At 36.5% G+C, this 22,007-nt stretch overlaps 2 protein-coding genes across 8 annotated transcripts in view; one reads left to right on the plus strand and one right to left on the minus strand.

Annotated features, from left to right (window-relative positions):
- The window catches only part of PHF3 (PHD finger protein 3), an 84,533-nt gene extending 74,431 nt beyond the window's left edge, over window positions 1-10,102 (plus strand). For all 7 annotated transcript variants that reach the window (XM_006747756.3, XM_031018643.2, XM_031018642.2 and 4 more), the window contains 5 exons: window positions 952-1,147; window positions 1,661-1,808; window positions 4,112-4,201; window positions 6,302-6,497; window positions 6,921-10,102. In XM_006747756.3, the coding sequence (XP_006747819.2) occupies window positions 952-1,147; window positions 1,661-1,808; window positions 4,112-4,201; window positions 6,302-6,497; window positions 6,921-9,040 (2,750 nt within the window). In that variant the 3' untranslated portion in view covers window positions 9,041-10,102. The remainder of the gene's footprint in view (window positions 1-951; window positions 1,148-1,660; window positions 1,809-4,111; window positions 4,202-6,301; window positions 6,498-6,920) is intronic.
- A 7,172-nt stretch (window positions 10,103-17,274) lies between these two features.
- LOC115942618 (protein eyes shut homolog) overlaps window positions 17,275-22,007 on the minus strand; it is a 515,538-nt gene continuing 510,805 nt past the window's right edge. Inside the window, exon 18 of the mRNA XM_081827581.1 lies at window positions 17,275-18,470. Coding sequence (XP_081683707.1) covers window positions 17,275-18,470 — 1,196 coding nt within the window. The remainder of the gene's footprint in view (window positions 18,471-22,007) is intronic.

Below are 22,007 nucleotides of genomic sequence, written 5' to 3' on the forward strand. Positions count from 1 at the left end.
AATTTTGTAAACTCTGGAGATGTGACTCAATTTTTATTTTTTTACTGTGGTATGCTAAGAAATGATACATACCTTGTTCAGTAACATGAAAAATTGTTAGGTTAATCTATTTGCTGCCATCCATCATTGGATTAGAGGCTAGATGAAATGTATTACAAATTAAGTAATTTTTCTATAATAAAAATAATCCTATCTACTCAAAATTCTGTTTACATATTTTACAATCTGTACAGTGATAAAGACTTAAAGGGCAGAATGTTTTTAGACTTTGTTATTCTTAAAGAAAGCCATCCATGATGTAATAGTATTCTTAAGTACACCCATTTAGCTCTGTCTTAATAAAAAATACTCTTAGTTATTTCTGTTAATTTTAATCATTTCCGTGGTAATAGTTTAGTAAATTTAATGGTATCACACAAAAACATTTGTTAAACACTACTAGACCTAACCTATTTTCAGAAAGTTTGATTTTTTTTCCCTTCTTGATGCGATAGCCTAAAACCAATGTCATTTTTTAAACTTTACTAATATTTTTCATGTTTAGTAACTAAGCACTGCACTGCATTTATGTCACGAGCTGCTGCTATATATGTAAAACAAAGTAGGATACAGAGTTGTTTTACTCTGTTCTTCTCAAGACTTGGAATTTGGTGTAGTTTAGTTAAAAAAAATTGCTAGGGTATCAAGAAACTGACTTTAGGTTCTAGTTATAATGTTTCCATCTCAGCTTATCTAAGTTGCTTAGCATCATCCTCTTCCCCTAATTTTTCCCATCAATTAGAGAGGTGTAATACAACACAGTATGAGAGATGATAGTTAAAAATTACCCCAGGAAATCTAAGGTTATGCAACAATTCAGTCAGAAAAACAGTAACTTTAGAAGCAAAATGGATGAAGTTATAGAAATTTCAGTTTACAAAAATGATTTATTTTCATGTCGTCTGGTGTTAGGTCGAATGGCACCACCTGTAGATGATCTTTCTCCAAAAAAAGTTAAAGTTGTTGTTGGAGTATCTCGTAAACATTCAGATAATGAAGCAGAAAGTATAGCAGATGCATTGTCTTCAACCTCAAATATTTTGGCTTCTGAATTCTTTGAAGAGGAGAAACAAGAGTCTCCGAAGTCAACATTCTCTCCTGCTCCACGGTAATATTCTCTTAGCTACAATTTCTGTAGTAATCATTATAGATCTTTGCCAGATTATACTTGGAGGTCTTCAAAAACAAAAAGGTAACATATTTCTTAGGAACCTTTCTTTTGAGAAAGTAACTGTACCCTCTAAAACATTAAACTAATTGAGAGAAAAGAGTAAGACTCAAAATTAATTTAGAGATTTGAGTCTGTATGTGGGGACTTGACTTTAAAATTCCGTTTAATTATGTTGGTCCCAAGAGGCAAGAGATAGGTCATTTAAGAAAAATTGCTTGTACTTCTCCGTACCTTCATCTAAGCCACCCTGGAAGGATGATTTTGAAAACACGACCATGTAAATATGAATGTAATTTTTTATAAAGTGAAAATCTAAACTCTTTAATCAATAGTCTTTACATATTTTGGCTTTATTGATATGCTAAAAAAAAATAATTGATGACTTAGTAGAAAATGGATTTATTCATGAGCAGATCTTTAAGGCTGAAAATTTTTAATGTCATATTTTAGTCCAGAGATGCCTGGAACTGTTGAAGTTGAGTCTACCTTCCTGGCTCGATTGAACTTCATCTGGAAAGGTTTTATCAACATGCCTTCTGTGGCAAAATTTGTTACCAAAGCCTACCCAGTGTCTGGTTCCCCCGAGTATTTAACAGAGGTACTGTGAACTTTTCTGCCCCTTTCTGCTCGTATTAACATATGTGTTTATAAAAGCAGTAGGAGAGAAAACAATATTATAAATAATAAAAATATTAAATGATAAATTTATTTTCATTCATAGGAAAACTATTGATAGTGATCCTTAAACCATTCAATTAATGGAACTATTGAGTTCACAAATGGAGTTTTTGAACTGTAGATAACTGTGTTCTGAAAGTTTTAAACCCACATGTCCTATACTTTAAGATGTGCTTTCCTGTGTCAGAGAATTAAAAATTAACGAGAGTCTGCATGGATAGCTTAAGTTTTCCTTTAAATATAGACTTGATAAAAGATTGACCTACTTAGTATGGTCTTCAGTATTAGCCTGTCAGGAAGATTTTTCCTTGTTAACAGTTCTTCTCATTCTCCTGTTGCTTATGTTTCCCAACTGCATGAATACAGTTCTTCCTGCCTCTTTCTGTGAATGAGATGCAGGTTATAGTTGAAACATTACAGCAAGTTGACAGTCTCATGAGACCAATGACTGTAGTTGCTGCAGGTACCCTTGGTTTTATACCTGCAGGAATAAGAAGGAATATTTATGGAATATTAATTTAGAATATTTATGGAAATATTTTTGGAAAATAAGCAGCTATACTATTATGATAAATGAGAAAATACGACATTTTTGAACTATTTTGAAGAAAGTTGTATTTTTCTGTGTTTATGCAGAAGGAAAATAAATCAGTACACATGTACTGTATTTTTGTTGAGATTATATTTTCTATTATATTACTTTTCTTTGTATTCGGCTGAAATGAGTTTATTTTTTAATTTTTTTTAATATTTTATTTATTTATTTGACAGAGAAACACAGCCAAAGAGGGAACACAAGCAAGGCGAGTGGGAGAGGGAGAAGCAGGCCTCCTGTGGAGCAGGGAGCCAGCCTAACATGGGGCTTGATCCCAGGACCCTGGGATCATGACCTGAGCCCAAGGCAGATGCTTAACGACTGAGCCAACCCAGGCGCCCCATTTATTTTTTAATTTTAATTTTTTAAAAATATTTAATAAATTATTAGAGCACATTCTAAAAATTTTTATTTTTTTAACATTTATTTAATAAATAAATAATTATTTATTAGAGAGAGAGCACAAGCCGGGAGAGTGGCAGGCAGAGGGAGAGGGAGAAGCAGGCTCCCTGCTGAGTGCAAAGCCTGAGGGGAATAAGCAACTTGAGCCACCCAGGCGCCCCTAGGCTGAAATTAGTTTACATGTAATGTGGCTTAACTAATATTGATCAGTTTATTTGTTTAGCATTATGTTTTAATAAACAACCTAATTATTACTTTTACATATAGTTTGCTTGGCAAGTAGTATTTTAGAAACATTGATTTTACAAGAGGAAAATTAAATGGACCCATGCTGATCTTCTTTTTGAACAAATCTGTTTAGAGATGTAGTCTTTGACCAGTCTGTGGTGACGAGAACTCTTTTAAATGGGAAAGAAGTCCTAAACAATGGAATTTGATTTTAAACAAATTACTCTCCTTTCTAAGCCAGTTTCTTTGTGGTTGCTTTCCCGAATTCTACCTCTGCTTTCTGCGTATTTTTAGTTTAGGACTAAAATCCCAAATAAATATTTAAAGTAATTAATAATTTAAATAAACTTAATATCAATTAATTGTGCTTTTTATGAGTTTTCTCAGCTTCTTAGAAAAATAGAAACATACTGATTAGTTTTAAATATTTTCAGTTACACATTTAACTGATTTTATGTATAGTCATCTATTTTCAGAAAGATTCTACCATTTAAAAAAATGAATTTGCATTATTACAGTGTTATTCTCTACTGTGTAAAAATATGCGCTATAATTAAACTTAACTTTTGAGATGCAGCTGTTAATGATTAAATGATATCCTTGCCCACTACCACCAAGAAGAGGGGGCGGGGTAGGGGGAGGTCAGAGAAGAAAAACAATCTCTCATATTCTGAAATCTGTTGTGTTCTTTCTGGATTTTCAATGTGTCGTATGCTTGCCACTACCCCTTTACTGTGCCTGTCATTCCTGCTGAGAACTGACATGACCTCAGATTTGATCTCAGTTGTATCTTGGGTACCCACCTTAGTTATTTGGAGTTGACATTTGAGGTAAAGCCTGATTGCTGCCCCTGTACTTTCTTATGTTCTGTGATGCAAATCTTTTTATTTCCTTGTTTTTTATTACCATTTCAAATTAGTCTTAGAGCTAAATTTAAATGAATTATGACTATTATACTATATTTTGTATATGATGCTCACCTTCCTTTTTTACTGTAGGATCTACCAGACAGTATTCAAGTAGGTGGCAGGATATCGCCTCAGACAGTTTGGGATTATGTTGAAAAAATTAAAGCATCAGGAACCAAGGTAAGGGAAATTTCTTTAGTTATAACATGAGAGAATATTTGAAAAGTAAATCACTGAGAGTTCTATATGCAGGGTATCCTGGGGGTAGGACCCAATACAAATTCTATATCTTAATAGTATTCCTGACAAAACTGAACTAAAGCCATTTGCTACGGCTCAAAACAGCCCAGCATTCCTTTGGTGGGTTTTTCTTCTGGTATGCTTTCTTAGTGATTTCTGTGTCAGTGTTTTGGAAGAAATGCTTTAGAATTAAGTATTGAGATTCCTCCTGGAATTTTGCCTTGCTTTGATTATAGACATTTGTTGACTTAGGGCATAGCCTAAGCTGCTGCAACAAAGAGACCCTAAAAGTATAGTGGCTCAAAGAATATAGAAATTTATTTTTTTAATATGTCAATGGTTCAGAGTAGTTCTGGGACTCTGATTCTACAAGATCATTCAGGGACCAGTTTCCTTCTGTCTTATTATTTGCCTGTTTCCAAGAGTGTTACCCTTATCAGTCAAACGTGGTCAAAGCTGACTTATCAACTCATGTGGGAAAAATGGAAGAATGCCTGTCTAGTTGTTTTAAAAGCAAGACCTGGAAATTGCTGTTATCCTTTCACTTCCTCTAACTTCCATTGGCAAGAACTTTTTAGTAACGTAGTCTTATGTAAGCTGCTAAGAAGGCTGGGAAATGTAATTTCTGGAAATGTTGTCTCTATTGGATGGTGATGTGCCCAGCTAAAAGGCTTTTTGTAATAGGAGGAAAGGAAGAGAATAGATAGTTGGTGATCATTAGTAGCCTCTATCACAATATTATTTTTTTCTTTTCTCTTTCTCTATTTTCCATCATTTCTTTAATGTGTAGAACAGTACTACACAGGAAAATTTACATTAGAAGAAATTGTTTTTCCCTCCAAGGATGATAGTACCTAGCATATTACAGACATTCAAAAAATAAATCTTAAATAAGAGAACATTAATTTTTTATCTTAAGATTAGACACGTCTAGTAAGATTAGAAATAATCCAGAATGGATGATCTCAAGATAAAAAGAATATATATTTTTCAATAATTGATTTTAGAATTTAAATTGATACAGTGTTAGAATACAAGTAAACTTTGAAGCACTATAAAAAATGTTACAATATGTATTTGCTATCACTTTCTCATGATAGTAAAAGTCATCGGAAAGCATTGGTATTACCCTTGGACATTTTGGGAATCACTCTTGATCTACCCCATATATTTCTGCCTAACACTTTATAGTATGCCTCCTTTCTGAACTGACTGAAACACTATAATAGTTGTTACCCCTGAAAGAGGACAGTTTAGATGACCTTTTGTGCCATAGTTTAGCTCATCTGTACATTTTCTTTAGGAACTTGCATCAATTTAGGCTTTGTAGCAGTTCTGGCTCTCTCCCTTTTGACTACCTTTATGAAAAGGTATCCATTTTTTTTATATTACCAAATTAATCCTATGTTGGAACTCTCTTTTCTATTGGAAACAAAACCTAGAACCCAGAGGCACACAAATAAGTTCCCAAGTAAGCCAAAGGATTCTACAAAATTTATGGCCTTTGTGTATTTGAGGTCTTTCACACAGCCTCTTTTATTTTTAAATCCAGTCCCTGTAAATGGGATTTTCAGTGGATTTGAGTGTTTTTCTGTATGTGTACATGGCAGGGTGGTGGTGGTAGGTGATACTAATTTTCAGTATGCTGAAAACACAGGCAGCCCTTTGTGAAGGTTGTAACATATAAATATAAAAACATATAAACATATAAATGAGATAATGTAGACACCAAAAGACTTGGGTTTAAATATGTTCTCTGTCACTGAAAGTTGTGTCACCTTGAGCAAATTAATTACCTTGGACTCAGTGTCTTATGGGACACCTTCAGATAAAACAAATCTGTCAGTGGATCAGCGAAGATCTTTTCCTAAGTGTTGCTTCCCTTTACTATTTTTATCTGCATTTAAGTTGGTAAATCATGTTATTTGGTAATCATCATAAAATTTACTAGATTATTACTATAATTGAGAAATGATATTTAAAACCAAGCTGATCTTTAGGTTATTATTTTAAACAATCATTTATTATTTTCTTGAATAGGAAATTTGTGTGGTTCGCTTCACACCCGTAACTGAAGAAGATCAAATTTCTTATACTTTGCTGTTTGCATACTTCAGTAGCAGAAAGCGCTATGGAGTAGCTGCTAACAACATGAAGCAGGTTAAAGATATGTACCTTATTCCTTTGGGTGCTGCAGATAAAATTCCACACCCTCTTGTGCCTTTTGATGGACCTGGTAGGTACACATTTTAATAATAGAGTATGAATAAAATAAAGTGGGAGGTGAGACCAGAGTGACAAAATGGACTCTGCTTTCTTTCTCAGGATCCAGCCCTCTAGAGCTGACTTGACAGGGGCAGGCACCCATTTAATAGGCTGTAATAAGCTGGATGCAAAAATGTACCCTTTATTGTAATGGTTGAAAATGACTGTTTTTATTTTATTTTTTTTTTAATTTATTTAACAGAGCGTGCATGCACACAAGTGGGGTGGGGTATGGCAGGCAGAGGGACAGGGAGAAGCAGGCTCCCAGCTGAGCACGGAGCCCGACATGGGGCTCGATCCCAGGACTCTGGGGTCATGAGCTGAAGGCTTAACCGACTGAGCCACCCAGGTGTCCCGAAAATGACTGTTAATTGATGTTTTTTATTTCATACAGGGCTTGAACTGCATAGACCTAATCTGTTGTTGGGCTTAATTATCCGTCAGAAACTGAAACGGCAACATAGTGCTAGTACTAGTCACACAGCTGAGACTTCTGAAAGTGTACCAACGGCTTTGCCACCTGATAAAAAAAGTAAAATAGACGTTTCCGCAGAAGAAACACCAGAGGAAGAAAATGACTTTTTTAATTCTTTTACAACTGTATTACATAAGCAGAGAAATAAGCCTCAGCAAACTCTTCAGGAAGACCTTCCAACAGTAATAGAACCTTTAGTGGAAGTCACCAAACAGGAGCCACCAAAACCTTTAAGATTCCTTCCTGGGGTATTGATTGGCTGGGAAAATCAGCCTTCTACTCTGGAATTAGCAAATAAACCTCTTCCCGTGGACGATATACTTCAGAGCCTTTTGGGCTCGACTGGTCAGGTATATGAACAGGCTCAATCAGTGATAGAACAGAACACTCTCAAAGAAATTCCATTTATAAATGAGCAAGCCGACCCCAAAGCAGAGAAAATAGATAAAGTGGAAGCACCTGATGGTGAAGCCAAGGAGGTAAAGGTTAAAGTAGATGATCTCTCAGAATCTACAGTTAATTCAGTAGTAGTAGGAGAAGAAACATCAGTAATAGGGTCTTCTTCCATTTCTCCTGGACCTTTGGCAAGTCTTAGCCTCAGAGGTAAGCCACCAGATGTTTCTACAGAAGCATTCTTAACAAATTTATCAATTCAGTCAAAACAGGAGGAAACTGTGGAGAATAAAGAGAGAACATTAAAAAGACAGCTGCTGCAAGATCAAGAGAATAATTTGCAAGATAATCGGACTTCAAATACTAGTTCTCCATGCAGGTCTAATGTAGGAAAAGGAAACATAGACAGTAATGTCAATTGCAGTGAAAACCTTGTTGCTAATACAACAAGGTCCCCACAGTTTATCAACCTGAAACGGGATCCTAGACAAGCAGCAGGACGAAGTCAGCAGATAACTGCTTCAGAAAGCAAAGATGGAGATAATTGCCGGAATGGAGAGAAACACATCCTGCCTGGTCTGTCACACAAGGAGCACTTAACAGAACAAATCAATGTAGAGGAAAAGTTGTCTTCTGTAGAGAAAAACTCATGTGTTCAGCAGGGTGAAAATTCAGGGGTTGCACAAAACTCACCGTCGGTAGAAAACATACACACTTCTCAAACAGAACAAGCAAAACCCTTACAGGAGGATATTTTAATGCAAAATATCGAAACTGTGCACCCGTTTCGAAGAGGATCGACAGCAGCAGCATCTCATTTTGAAGTTGGAAACACATGTCAATCAGAATTTCCTTCTAAAAGCATCAACTTTACTTCCAGAAGCACCAGCCCCAGAACAAGTGCAAACTTTTCACCCATGAGGGCACAGCAGCCCAACCTTCAGCATCTCAAGTCTAGCCCCCCTGGATTTCCATTTCCAGGGCCTCCTAATTTTCCCCCACAAAGCATGTTTGGATTTCCACCACATTTACCACCCCCTTTACTTCCCCCTCCAGGCTTTGGCTTTGCTCAAAATCCCATGGTTCCCTGGCCACCTGTTGTTCATCTGACAGGCCAGCCACAGCGTATGATGGGTCCCCTTTCACAAACATCAAGGTATATAGGCCCACAAAATTTTTACCAGGTTAAAGACATTCGAAGACCAGAAAGGCGCCATAGTGACCCTTGGGGTAGGCCAGATCAACAGCAACTGGATAGGCCATTTAATAGGGGTAAAGGAGATCGACAGAGATTTTATAGTGATTCACACCATTTGAAAAGAGAGCGACATGAAAAGGAATGGGAGCAAGAATCTGAAAGGCATAGACGCAGAGACAGAACCCAAGACAAGGACAGAGACAGAAAAAGCAGGGAGGAGGGGCACAAAGATAAAGAGAGGGCACGGTTATCACATGGTGATCGAGGAGCAGATGGAAAAGCAAGCCGGGATAGTAGGAATGTAGACAAGAAACCAGATAAACCTAAAAGTGAAGACCATGAAAAGGACAAAGAACGAGAGAAAAGTAAACATAGAGAAGGAGAAAAGGACAGAGATAGGTACCACAAAGATAGGGACCACACTGACAGAGCTAAAAGCAAAAGGTAAAATTTGCAGGCTGCTTCAAGATTACATTTAAATAACTGAAATGTTGTATCTTAAAAACTTTGATTGCCTGCTAGGATTGTGCCATCTTTTAAATTTTTAATATTGGTGGTTTGCAGAACAATAAAATCTGTGTGTTGGTGCAGAGTGCTCTCTGTATCAGTGCCCATCATCCCTTCTTCATACCAACTGTCCCTAGTTATAGGAATTTAATATTTTTAAAAGTTTTACATTGCTGTATATTCAAAGATTTGTTTTATTAATATGCAATAAAGGCTTAGAAATTTTAGTTTTATTCCTTACTTGGTAAATATGGTTAACTATGGAATATATTTACTGCCTCTAGTGAATGTCCTTTATATAATGACTAATTTGAGAGTAATGTGTGCTCTGTAAGTTTGTTTTAAATTGCACTGTTTTTAAAGAAACTGTAGAGGAGCAACAGAAAGCCAAGCAACTTCATAATCAGATTATATTAATCATTTAGTTGAGCAGTTTTTGACTAAGAATCAGACGCCCAAGGGAGTACTTTTATTGCTTTAATCTGCACTCATTGAAGGCATTTATTACCATATACTACAACTTTGTGGTAGGCCATTTTTTTCCTTTTCATTTTTGGCTCTTTGGAAACTTGAATACTTAAGCTTGTACATGATCTTGTGTTTTGCTATCCTTTTTACTGTAAAATGTAAATATTTTAAGGGATATTTTGATTCTAAATATGATAAAAGAATTTCTCACCTATTTTGTGTGTGTGGTTTGAAATTCAGTAGTAAAAGCATTTCTTCTTTAAAGCTTTAATTATCAGATACTAAACTCTTTCTCCACCAAGAACAAACAGGTAATAGCTCTCTATGTCAGGCAATAGATGAGGGGAAAAACAATTTCTGTGTCATGGATTACAGGCTATTGAGTTAAGTCATGTAGTTCTAAAGAGGTTAGAATTGAGAACTACCAATGAAAAAGTGTGTAGCTATAACCCATTATATAGGTATGTTTCTGAAAACTTGTATACCATCAAAATTTGATACACTGACTAATTACAGAACTTTTATTTAAGAGAAACGTGGTGTGAATCTCTTTGTAAAATGTATAATTAACTCTGATTTGTTGGTGGAGATGGGATAACTCTCCGGTTCTGTATGCTAGTTTTGCTTGAAATAGCACATGGAGGCTATTGTTAATCCAAATTTAAATTTATTTACACCCTAAATTACCTACTGTATTGATTGCTATCATTTAAAGCAGTAGCTATCAAAAGATACTAACACTTGAGACCAAAAAAGGGGGGGGGGGGTGGAAACCAGGATTTTTACTCATCTATATTAATGAAGAAAAATATAAATGATTTCACAAAATTAAAAAGATAAAGCTTGTTTTCTTAAAAAGTCTAAAGATTACAGTTAAAAATAGCTTTTGAAATTGAATCAGCTTTGCTATTCTTACTGGAGAGAAAAGGGGTGTAAATTCAAAACCAAATATTTTGTCTAATTTGCAGCCCTTTTTTTGTCATCCTTATCCTCCGAAATTAATCATCATAAAAGTTCTGAAACAGAGGACTTGTATTTAAATAAAGTTTGTTTAATTTTGGTCTACTTTTCTTTTGGAAATGAACTTGTTAGAAAACTAGTCAGTTTGTAAATAAAACCTAAAGTCATCTTTTGCACAATTATGAAGAAACTGTTTTCAGGGTTTTACTATAAACAAACACAAAAAACCACCTCAAACCAAAAAGTTAACTTTTTTATTTCAAGTATGTATGTTAGTAAGTCTGCTCTCTGATTTATCTGGTTGTGGGGTTGAGCAGACACTGGATTTTTTTTTTTTTTTTTAACAAGATACAAGTGAAGAAGAGTGAGTTAATAAAAGAAAGCCTTTAAGTTAGTTTTTGATTACTTCTTAGTAGTTTCTTGTATATATTGTTGCAATGCTTGCTTGAAAGTTCTTTCTTCCTATCTCTTTGGAACATGATACATTCCTGTAGGGGCCCGTATTAGTAGTGGTGGCCGTCTCCTGTATATTCAACAGACAACCAAGTCTGTTGACCCCTTGTTGATTGAAGTATTGTGGAGAGTGGGAGAAGTATAAGCATAATGACTGAGATTGTAACTTGTGAGGAAAGGGGGAAAAAGAAAAGTTTTCAATGAGAAGTAGATCCAAAGCCATTCTCGGTCTAAGTCTCACCTATAACTACTAGCCTTACATAAACGTGAGTTAAATGAAGTTCATCTTTATTTTTCCTGTCTTAAGGAAAACTTGCTCTTTAACAACAGTTTGATGCTTTTTAAATAAATTTAGAACCATCTTAAGATGGTATATACATACCTCTATTAAGTAAAATGTACCAGGGTGTCTCGGTACTTAAGAAGTCCACCTCTTGTAATCCTTGTGGCAATAAGAAAGTCTCTGTGAACCCTGTGTATGTCAGACCTTGTGCTGGGGTGCTTTATATAAGCCTTGGTCAGCCTGAAAGTTGAAGACTTACCTTAGAGGTCTCTTGAGGAAACTTGTACTTAGAAAAATTTAAAAACTTGCCCAAGGTTAGACTGCTATTGTCAGAACTGAATTCTAGCTCATTTCTGGTTTTCTCCAAGGTCTATGTGCATTCCAGTTGTATGAGAATTGAGAACAGGAGAGAGAGAGACAAAAGCCTGATTACTATGTATGTCCCTTTTGAATCCCCTTTCCTCTCTATTCCACCAATCTGTCTGAAACCCTTTATTGAACAACCCAACTCCTCAAAGTGAGAAGGAAGACACAAAAACACGTGGTTCCCTTGTATAGATTTGCTAAGTTTATATTCATTTCAAATCCTAATTCTCAAGTCTTATTTTCTATTGCTTCTGTGACAAATTATTCAAAACTTAGTGGCTTAAAACCACACAAATTTATTGTACATTTCTGTAGATCAGAAGTCTGAAGCAGATCTCAGCAGGTTGAGATCAAGGTGTCAGAAGAATGCATTCCTTTTCTGGAAGTCTTAGGGGAGAATCCATTCCCCTTGCATTTTCCAGCTTCTAGGGGCCACCCACTTTCCTTGCCTCATGGTCCCTTCCATCATCTTCAAAGCCAACAACATGGGGCTGAGTCTTTCTCATGTTGCGATCTCTGATCCTTTGATCCCCTCTTCCACTTTTAAGGGCCGTTGTGATTACATTGGGCCCATCCAGATAATCCAGGATAACCTTCCTATTTTGAGGTCCACTGATCAGCAACCTAAAGGCAATCTGTGACCTCAGTTCCCTTTTGCCATATAACCTATTTACAGGTTCCAGGGGTTACGATGTAGACAACTTTGAGGGACCATTCTACTTACCACAATTCTTAAGTTTAGCTTATGTGTAGGTAAACTTAAGTTTTTGGAGTTTTAACAGCTCTCAGGCCAGAGTAAATATGTTTAAAAGTTAAGAAAAATACCAACAATAGAAAAGAAAATGGAGTTGACAGTTTAGCCACTTGGCTGTTGACACAGGTTTATGTATATGTGTTAACAGAAAACTGGTAAATTTAAATCAGATGTTTTTAGTTTTTAATAATATCTAGTTCTTTTAAGATTTTATTTGACAGAGCGAGAGAGTACAAGCAGGGGGAATGGCAGGCAGAGGGAGAGGAAGAAGCAGGCTTCCTGCTGAGCAGAGAGCCCAATGCAGGGCTCTATCCCAGGGTCCTGGGATTATGACGTGAGCCAAAGGCAGATGCTTAACCTACTGAGCACCCCCCCCCCCACCCCATGCCCCAGTAGTTGTGTGTGTGTGTGTTTTTAAGATTATTTTTTGACAGGGAACACAAGCAGGGGGAGAGGGAGAAGCAGGCTTCCTGCTGAGCAGGGAGCCCGATGCGGGGCTTGATCCCAGGGCCCCGGGATCATGACCTGAGCCGAAGGCAAATGCTTAACGACTGAGCCCCCCAGGCGCCCCAGTAGCTGTGTTTAAAGATGGATATGAATTAATTTTAAATGCATTATGAGAGTTAATCATATTTTATTAAAGCAAATAGTTTACTTAATTTTAGCATTTAAATATACCAGTTGCACTATTCCAATCTCGGATCCCTTTAAAACATTTGGTCAGTTTACCACTTAACTAATGACAACAAAGGGCAATATACATAATCAACTATTGACTTTTGTCTCCCAAGCGAAATCATGAATAGAATTGGTTACTTTTAAAAAGGTGCCAACCCTTTGGGCGACTGCCTTCGGCTCGGGTCATGATCCTGGAGTCCCGGGATCGAGTCCCGCATCGGGCTCCCTGCTCAGCGAGGAGCCTGCTTCTCCCTCTGACCCTCCCCCCTCTCATGTACTCTCTCTCATTCTCGCTCTCTCAAATAAATAAATAAAATCTTTAAAAAAAAAAAAGTGCCAACCCTGATTCTTTGATTCCTGCTTCATAAAGAATTTCAGTAATTCATGTATAGAGCAAGAAATACTAGGTTAATAGATTAGAAGTGTCTTGAAAACATGAGTCTACTTTATAGATTCAGAACAGAGTCATGGGGGGAAACTTCAACATACGGACTTAAAGAAAAGGCAGTGAATTCAGTATAACTACGAATATCCCCAAATACCTTTGCTTTTTCTGTGAAATAATTCAGTGTGGATGGATATATCTGCCCAAGCTGTATTTTTAAAATATTCCTTATATTAAAAGAATACCCTGCAAAGGAATGATTTTTTGCAGCAACTTCTTTAAGAGATCTTTAAGGGGCGCCTGGGTGGCTCAGTTGGTTAAGCGTTGGACTCTTGGTTTTGGCTCAGGTCATGATCTCGTGAGATTGAGCCCCATGTTGAGCCCCACAGTAGGCTTGCACTCAGTGGGGAGTCTGCTGGGATTCTCTCTCTCTGCCCCTCCCCCCACTTGGACTTTCTCTCTAATAGTAAATCTTAAAAAAAAAAATCTTTAATAAGGTAAACATTTGGGCACCTGGGTGGCTGAGTCAGTTAGGCGTCTGCCTTTGGCTCAGGTCATTATCCCGGGGTCCTGGAATCGAGCCCCGCCTCAGGCTCCCTGCTCAGTTGGGGGTCTGCTTCTCTCTCCCTCTGCCTGCCACTCTCCCTGCTTGTGCTCTCTCTGTCAAATAAATAAAAAATATTGAGGGCGCCTGGGTGGCTCAGTTGGTTAAGCGACTGCCTTCGGCTCAGGTCATGATCTTGGAGTCCCGGGATCGAGTCCCGCATCAGGCTCCCCGCTCGGCAGGGAGTCTGCTTCTCCCTTTGACCCTACCCCCTCTCATGTGCTTGCTCTCTCTCATTCTCTCTCTCTCTCAAATAAATAAATAAAATCTTTAAAAAAAAAAATATTGAAAAAGGTAAACATTGCCATCACCTGGCTTGGTAGATGTTTCACCTTTACTTTAAAACATGTTTACATGGGGCGCCTGGGTGGCTCCATCGTTAGGCGTCTGCCTTCGGCTCAGGTCATGATCCCAGGGTCCTGGGATCGAGCCCAGCATCGAGCTCCCAGCTCAGCTGGAAGCCTGCTTCTCCCTCTCCCACTCCCCCTGCTTGTGTTCGCTCTCTTGCTGTGTCTCTCTCTGTCAAATAAATCTTTAAAAAAATAAAACCTTAATATTCAACACTGTTTCAGAAGCATTGTAACATTTATAGTAAAGTTATTTTAAAGGGTTTCTGTATCAATTTTTGTGTTGGAAAAGCATATCATAGGAAATCTTCAACACTGTCATCCCAAGGATAGCAAAAATGAATAATGGTTTTAATTCACCACGTGAAATTTTAGATTTTCACCAAGTCATTTTGACTTACAGGAAATTGCTAGGTAGCAGTTTTAAGTTCTTACCATTAGCTAGCCTCCAGTCTCTTGGAGCTTGCAGTGTAGTGTAGAAGACAAGCGGTCACATCTTTTTTTTTTAAAGATTTATTTATTTATTTGAGAGAGAGAGAGCATGAGAGGGGGAGAGTCAGAGGGAGAAGCAGACCCCCCGCTGAGCAGGGAGCCCGATGTGGGACTCGATCCCAGGACTCCAGGATCATGACCTGAGCTGAAGGCAGTCGCTTAACCAACTGAGCCACCCAGGCGCCCAAGCAGTCACATCTTAACGTAAAATTGCAGCTGTCAGAAGCAGCTCTAAAGTAGTAATTCTCAAACTTTGGGTTCAGGACCCAATTTTTTAATCTAAAAAATTACTGGGAACCCATAAATATGTATGGATTATAATGATATAATGATATAAATTTAGCGATTTAACGATTTAGCAATTAAATGTTACAATTTTAAAAATGTTTGACAGTAATCTACCTATTACGTTAATGTGACATTTGTATGAAAAATAACTTACACTAAGCTTAGTAAGAATGTCATTGTTTTCCTTTTTGCACATCTCCGAAGTCTGACTTAAGACAGGGGGATTCTCTTATATGCTTCTGCATTCAGTGTTTTGCAATATGTCATTTTGTTTGAAATACATGAAGAAAATCTGACTTCACATGGAATTGTCATTGAGAAAGTAAGTGCTCTCTGGATCCCCAGAAGATTTATGGGCTTTCAGGGGTCCCCTGAAACGTTGGGAAGCGCTGCTTTAAGGATAGGTGCTCTGCATTTATTATGAGAGAACATGTGGCCTGCTGTGATGGGGGTGTAGTTCACTGAAGCTTTGGTAGCCTTACATAGAACAGCTTTCTTGCCTATATACATAAAATGTGTATCTTTAAAGTTAGATCTAATTATCAGCCATCAAAACAATTTAAGAGCAGCTTTGATTTTAATATCACCGAAGTTAAATGGTATGGACCAAAACAAATTTAGGTCACAGTTTTTCAGCAAATATTGGACAGAGTTTTCTTGCATGGTTTCTGTTAAAAACAAAAACAAAACCAAACTACTTTGAATCTATATATAGAATATTCTGCAATTTACATTATATCTTTGTTCACACACGTTTTCTAATTTAATATACCTGGGGGCAATTTGTGTCCCATTGAGTGGTGCCAAAGGTCTTAACTTGAGTTCTGCGGCCCTCCAAGGGCATCTACAGCATTCTGACCCCCCCCAAATCTAAAATCCTTCAAATGATAAGTTGCTTACCTGGTTTCTTTATACAGACTGGACCCTGCACATGCCGAATTCTGCCTAATAGCATTGAGAAGTTAACCATGCACCAGTCCTTTTATTTGTAAACTCTCTTCTCCATTTAATAAGATAATTATGTATTTTTCCTTTCAAACTTCACAAGTCGCTTATTACCAAGATAATTTTTTTTTCTCCACATAGTCCTCCCTATTAGTGCATTGTGTCAGTGGTGATGTCAGTTGCTTTCTTGGTGGCCAAATTATCATAAATATTAAACTCTAAAAATGCTAAATAGCAGCAGTAACTACTTTCCCATCTGCAGTGGTGGAGTGGGGTGGGGAGAGAAAATCCTACTCACAATTATATCAATAACTGGTGGTTGGGTAAAATGGACTTTCACAAGTTAATGCTTTGAATGGTACAGATAGAATCAGTATGACAACTTTTCAATGGCATTATTCAGAACCTGCTTTATGCCCAATTTTGAGACCTGTAGACTTGAAAAGTTAAGTGTAAATAAAGTTTAGCTTTTATATTTGATCAGTTATATAATTACATGGTTTAAAAAGTAAGTCCATAGGGTTTATAACAAAACCCAACAGTGTTTGCACTACTCTCCATAGTAACTATTTTCGATTCTTTTAGCCATTTCTTAGGATATTTGCCTTCATATTTGTGACATGTTATATGCTTTAAAAAGAAGTTGCAAAAACTGTAACTATTAATATCTTACTGTGGAAGATAAGTGTTTAGCCCTCACCAGCCAACCCTCCTTTCCTCCACCTTCTGCCTTCCCACATTCAGGCAAAAACTTTTGGTTTAAGTCCATATTTAAATTTCACATTATTGCAATCATGTAAATAATCATAGCTGAGCCATGCAATAGAATATGGTTATATATTTTTCTTATATAATTTTTATTTTTCCTATGGCTAATTTGTTTTATTTTATTTTTCTTTGTATCATTTATCCCACCTAAATTTTACTTAAAAACAATTCACAGATGTGCAAACACTAAATGGAGTGAAAACTTTGGAATCAACATATTTACAGACATATTGGATGTAGGAAAACAACCAAAATCGTTTCTTTAGCTATATTTTATAAACTTACAAAAAAGATGTGTTAGCATTTAGACTACAATGTGCCAAAGAAATGACTATCGAAATAATTACATTTACATATATATTTTGTAAATTAAAATCACAAGTACTAGTTTGTATAATTTTGTTCATCTCCATTAAAAACATTGTATCCCTCTGATTTAATTAGCTCAATTCTTTGTGAATCCTGAAAAAATACATCTTTAATTTTGCCAACAAAATCTCTTTTAAAAATCTCTTGAGTCACTTTATTTACCTTTTGGCCATATTCAAAGCCCCCTAGATAACTAATGCCATCATAGTTTAGAGCAACAAATTTTTTGTGTGGGTCAATATCCTCAGAGAGAATTAGATTGTCATCTAGGTAGGCCTTAATAAGAGTCTGATTTTGAATTACTCTTACATGGTGCCATTTATTACGACAGAATGTGCCATTGTTATAGGTCATAGGCACAGAAATGCTTTCTCCTAAGTTAACTGCTATTTTCAAGGACTGATTATGGAGCCCAATTGCCAGAAAATCATTTTCTTCATTTTGAGCTTTTCCTATCCATACAATTAAGCCTTCTGTTTCAGTAGTACTGAAATTTAAGGATATAGTAGTGAACTGAAGGTTTCTCCTTCTGTAATCTGGATCAATGTATTTAATGTAAGAATTACCCATAAATTTTGCAGTTGAAAATGAAGTTTTGTTTTCACAATACTTTCCCACCCAACCCAAAGCACACAAACAAGTGTAAGAAAATGACTGGTCAGGTATACATAGAGATTGGTGAAGACAAAGATTATTCAAACAATACACAGACTGGTCACATGTATTTCCAGCCCAATGTGGCAAACATCTGCAAGAAAAAGTGCCATTTACCATACATTCACCCCTATTTCTGCACACATTGTACCCACAGGTTGTCCCATCACAGTCACCTACATTTGAACCGCCTTTTGCTCCTGATTCGGTTAATTGTAGTTCTTGATTATTTATAATAACTTCTCGGACACAGCTGTGAAAACCTGTAGGTTCACTTGCTATTGACATAGGATTTACAAGATTTAAGGATGACACTCCTCCAATATAGAAGTCAGTATTTGTGTCCAGGGAGCTCATTTTAGCATTGGCTTTTTCTGTTCCATTTATCCCATCCAGATCCAGGTAGCCTTCTGCACCAACTCTTCCTGCTTTAATCACATGCCAAGTACTTCCATTAGTCGTTACTTTTTGGAGAGTTTCGAGAATGATAGTTCTGTCACCAAGGTTGTAGTGAAGTTGAACAGAACCATTTACTAAGGAGATACATAAAAAATCACCTGTTGAGAAAGAAAACCAGTTAATTAGTAACGGTAAAATGTTGCTCCATTAAAAACTCTTGCCCTTTTGGCCATTTGAGTAAGTTCTGGTTTTGGGGAAAAAAGCAATAGTCTTGATCACAATAATGTTAGAGAATTTTGTTTCCATTTAGAGATAAAAATATATGTGTATGTATTTCATACATATATCTTGTATTATTCAGGAATTGGCCACATAAGTTTTTCCTAGTTGTAAATATTTCACACTGAATGAATGTATTGTGGTACTTAAACTGAGGTTTTCCTTTAATGATTTTATATGGTTAAGGATGAATGTGTAAAAATTAGTAACTTAGATGTTTTACTCCAAGCTGCTGATTCTGTTTTTGACAGAGACTAAGTAAGAAAGAATTAAGAGCAGTTAATACAGGTGTTATGAACACCTCTTCTTACACACTCTCCAAGGTTTCAGCCATGTCCTTGGCATCAAGTTCTGTCTACAACTACACAAATCCCTAGTTGAGATCTCTGCTTGGATGTTTTAAAGGCACATCAAATCCCAAAGTTCATATCTCAGTTTGTGAACTTCCTCCCATACATCTGGCATCTTCCAGTCTTTCCAAACTCAGCGAGTCACTCCCTCATCCTCCAGTTCTTCAAAAATTTAGGTTTGATCCCTGATTCCATATATCTTTTTGTTCCACAATAATCAGTCTATCAAAGATAGGTCTCTAATGAAACAGATTTATTAACATTTTAGTTCACTGTAAACTTCTGTCTGTTTATGCCACCTTCATTAGGTTTACTGTCATCTCTATCTTAATCTATTGCTAGAGCCTTCCTTTCTAATTGATTTTAGAATCTACACTGAAGCTAAAATGATCTTTTCAAATGAAAAGATCTGGTCATTATACTACCCTTTAATGGCATTCACTGTTGTTGAGAGAAGAGCCTAAAATCCTTACATCTATAGAGGCTCTGGAGGTTCTCAGCCGCTTTCTCTAGCTTTACCTGGAGTGTATTCTCCCTCTTCCTCTACTCTCTTTACTCCAGTAACACTGACTTGTTCTTGCCTCAGAACCTTTGTTCATGTTTTCATTTTCTTGGAACACTCTGCCAGATCCCCATTCCACCTCATCTACTATCCTTTAGGTCTGAGATCAAATGCCACTTCCTCAGAGAAGTGTTCCTTGATTCCCCGAAGTTGGTCAGGTTTGTTTCTTTTAGTACTTTAATTGCACCATGATTCTCTCCTTCACAATATTTATCTCATTTTAAAATTATACAGTCATCTGCAAACAAATCTGAACAAATATGATCCAGAATGTGTATGAAATTGCAGTGAGGCATTCAGAGGAAAAGTAAATGCAACTCTCTGTGCCTAGAAAAAGAATGCAGCCCTTCAATGGAAGATTGTTTCAAGAGGTTAGCAAAGTATGGACATTATCTTCCTTAAGACAGCATTTTCCCTTTTCCCTAACATTTCACAACCAATAAAAATTTCTTCTCTTATCCAAGGATATTTCTTGGCACACGCTACTATTGCTTCCTTTTCTCCTTGGACAGTGCCACACTACCTCACCTCCCTCCCACAAATAGTGTCCTTTTCTTCTGTTCACCCTTGTGGTCCCCTTCAGACCATTACTCTAAGACTGGTGGGAGACCTAGCAGTTCTACAGTCCTACACCTATGATTTCCACTTGAGAAAACTATATGAGTCCATGCAAAGTATGGTTCTCATAAATCATTTTCCTCAGAGAATTTCTAGTGAATATAATCTGCCATTACATCTGTGATTATTTGATTAACAGCTGCCTCATCCACTAGCTTGTAAACTTCATGAGAATAGGGTCTGTGTCTGATTTGGCCCAATGGTTGCTCTCCAGCACCTAGCACAGTTCCTGGCACATAATTAGATGCTAAACAAACAATTGTTGAGTTAAGAAATCACCTTTGTATAGTTGTGGAGTGAGAGGACTCAGAGTATTTCTCAAATACTAGCTTGAGGTTGAAAGCAAGAAATAAAACATCTTTTTCCTGTAATGATGAGCAAATTAAAAAAAAATCTCAACAAAAGGAAGAAATTCGCTTTATTCATATATTTTCTAACATGAATAGTATTTTAAGTCTAAAGAGAGAGAAGCAGCATTTGCAAACTTTTAGGCTATATAAAAGAAAATTAAATGTGGACTGAATCATCTAAATTTTTGTACTATAAGAAACTAGAACAATGAAACATAATTGATATTAAGTTTTAAAAATGTATAACACTCTGAATATACTTTGTGGCCTCTAAGTGGACACAAATTCTCTCACCAGATTATGGAAGAAGTTTCTCTTGCTACTTGTCTCATAGAGTGTCCTATGGTAAACGGTGTTACAGTGAAGGGCTACATTGGAATATAAAGTATCTAAAAAATGATTAGGAAAGCTAAAGCTGTGATCTATAAAATCACTGGTCAAGTTGCCAACTCTAAGAGCAAAGGGAATAGCTTCTGCCAAGGAAGGCTTATTTTAACAGTTTTGCTGGTACATTCTTGTCTTGTGAAGACTTGACCCAAAAAGAGGTGTTTTTCTTTTCCCCCTCTGTGTCCTTGGAAGCTAAAATTGCTCTTGTAACTGTATTAGCAGATTTTGTCATGCAAACCTTTATTTTAGAGACTAGAATATGGGCCCTGGCTGTAGTCATGGGTCACAAGTACAGACTGGCATTAGGGTAAGTATATGTTAGAAGTTGACCTCTAGTGGACAGTCCTTCTAAGAAACTGAGCTCAGAAATGGAATGAAGATCATAAATGAATTCACCTTGGCTATTTAATGCCTGTTTAACCATGTCTAGGGCCCTCCCTCCCTCATTTGTGCTGGGGCCACTGCCCCCCACCCCTCACCTCCACCCCAGCCATGCATCAGAGATCAAAGCAACCTTTTAGGATCTAACATTCATGAAGGTACTATAGAAGAAGTGTATTAGGCAAATTTTATACATTTTTATCTCCCGAAAAGGAAAGCGAAGGTAATATTAACTTACTTATCTTGCATTGTTGGTTTGAATATGCTTTAACGTTAAGTTACATTGCGGATGACCAGGCTTTTTAAAAAACATATTTGTGAGGATTATAACTATATCAAGATGAATTCAGGCTGTCTGTGATTAATTTGTGCTTAATATAATATTGATAACTTTTATGTATAAAAACACTCACTTTAAGGTATAAAATACTTAACAGCAATGGGTAAACAGATGCCAAGGGTTTATTTCTTTAAAATCTCTTTCCAAAATCAAAGATCTAAAATCAATGAAGATAATTTTGAAATTATTTTGTTGTAAATTTTATATTATTTGAGATTATTAAAATTATTAACCTCTAAAGAGATAGAGATACCTTGTTAACTGAAAATTTGGCTTTTCATATATGAAAACCTAATTGGTTTTTGATATCTAAATTTATTTTTTTACATTGTGTGTTAAGTGGGCATTTTTTACTAAAAGCTCCTCTCAGCAGAGAATCAGCTATAAGTCTTAGTTAACATTTACATCAGACATAACTCTTAAAGAAG

Source organism: Leptonychotes weddellii, chromosome 8 (assembly GCF_054177405.1).
Source record: "Leptonychotes weddellii isolate Sample4059 chromosome 8, ASM5417740v2, whole genome shotgun sequence".
Lineage (NCBI taxonomy): Eukaryota > Metazoa > Chordata > Mammalia > Carnivora > Phocidae > Leptonychotes > Leptonychotes weddellii.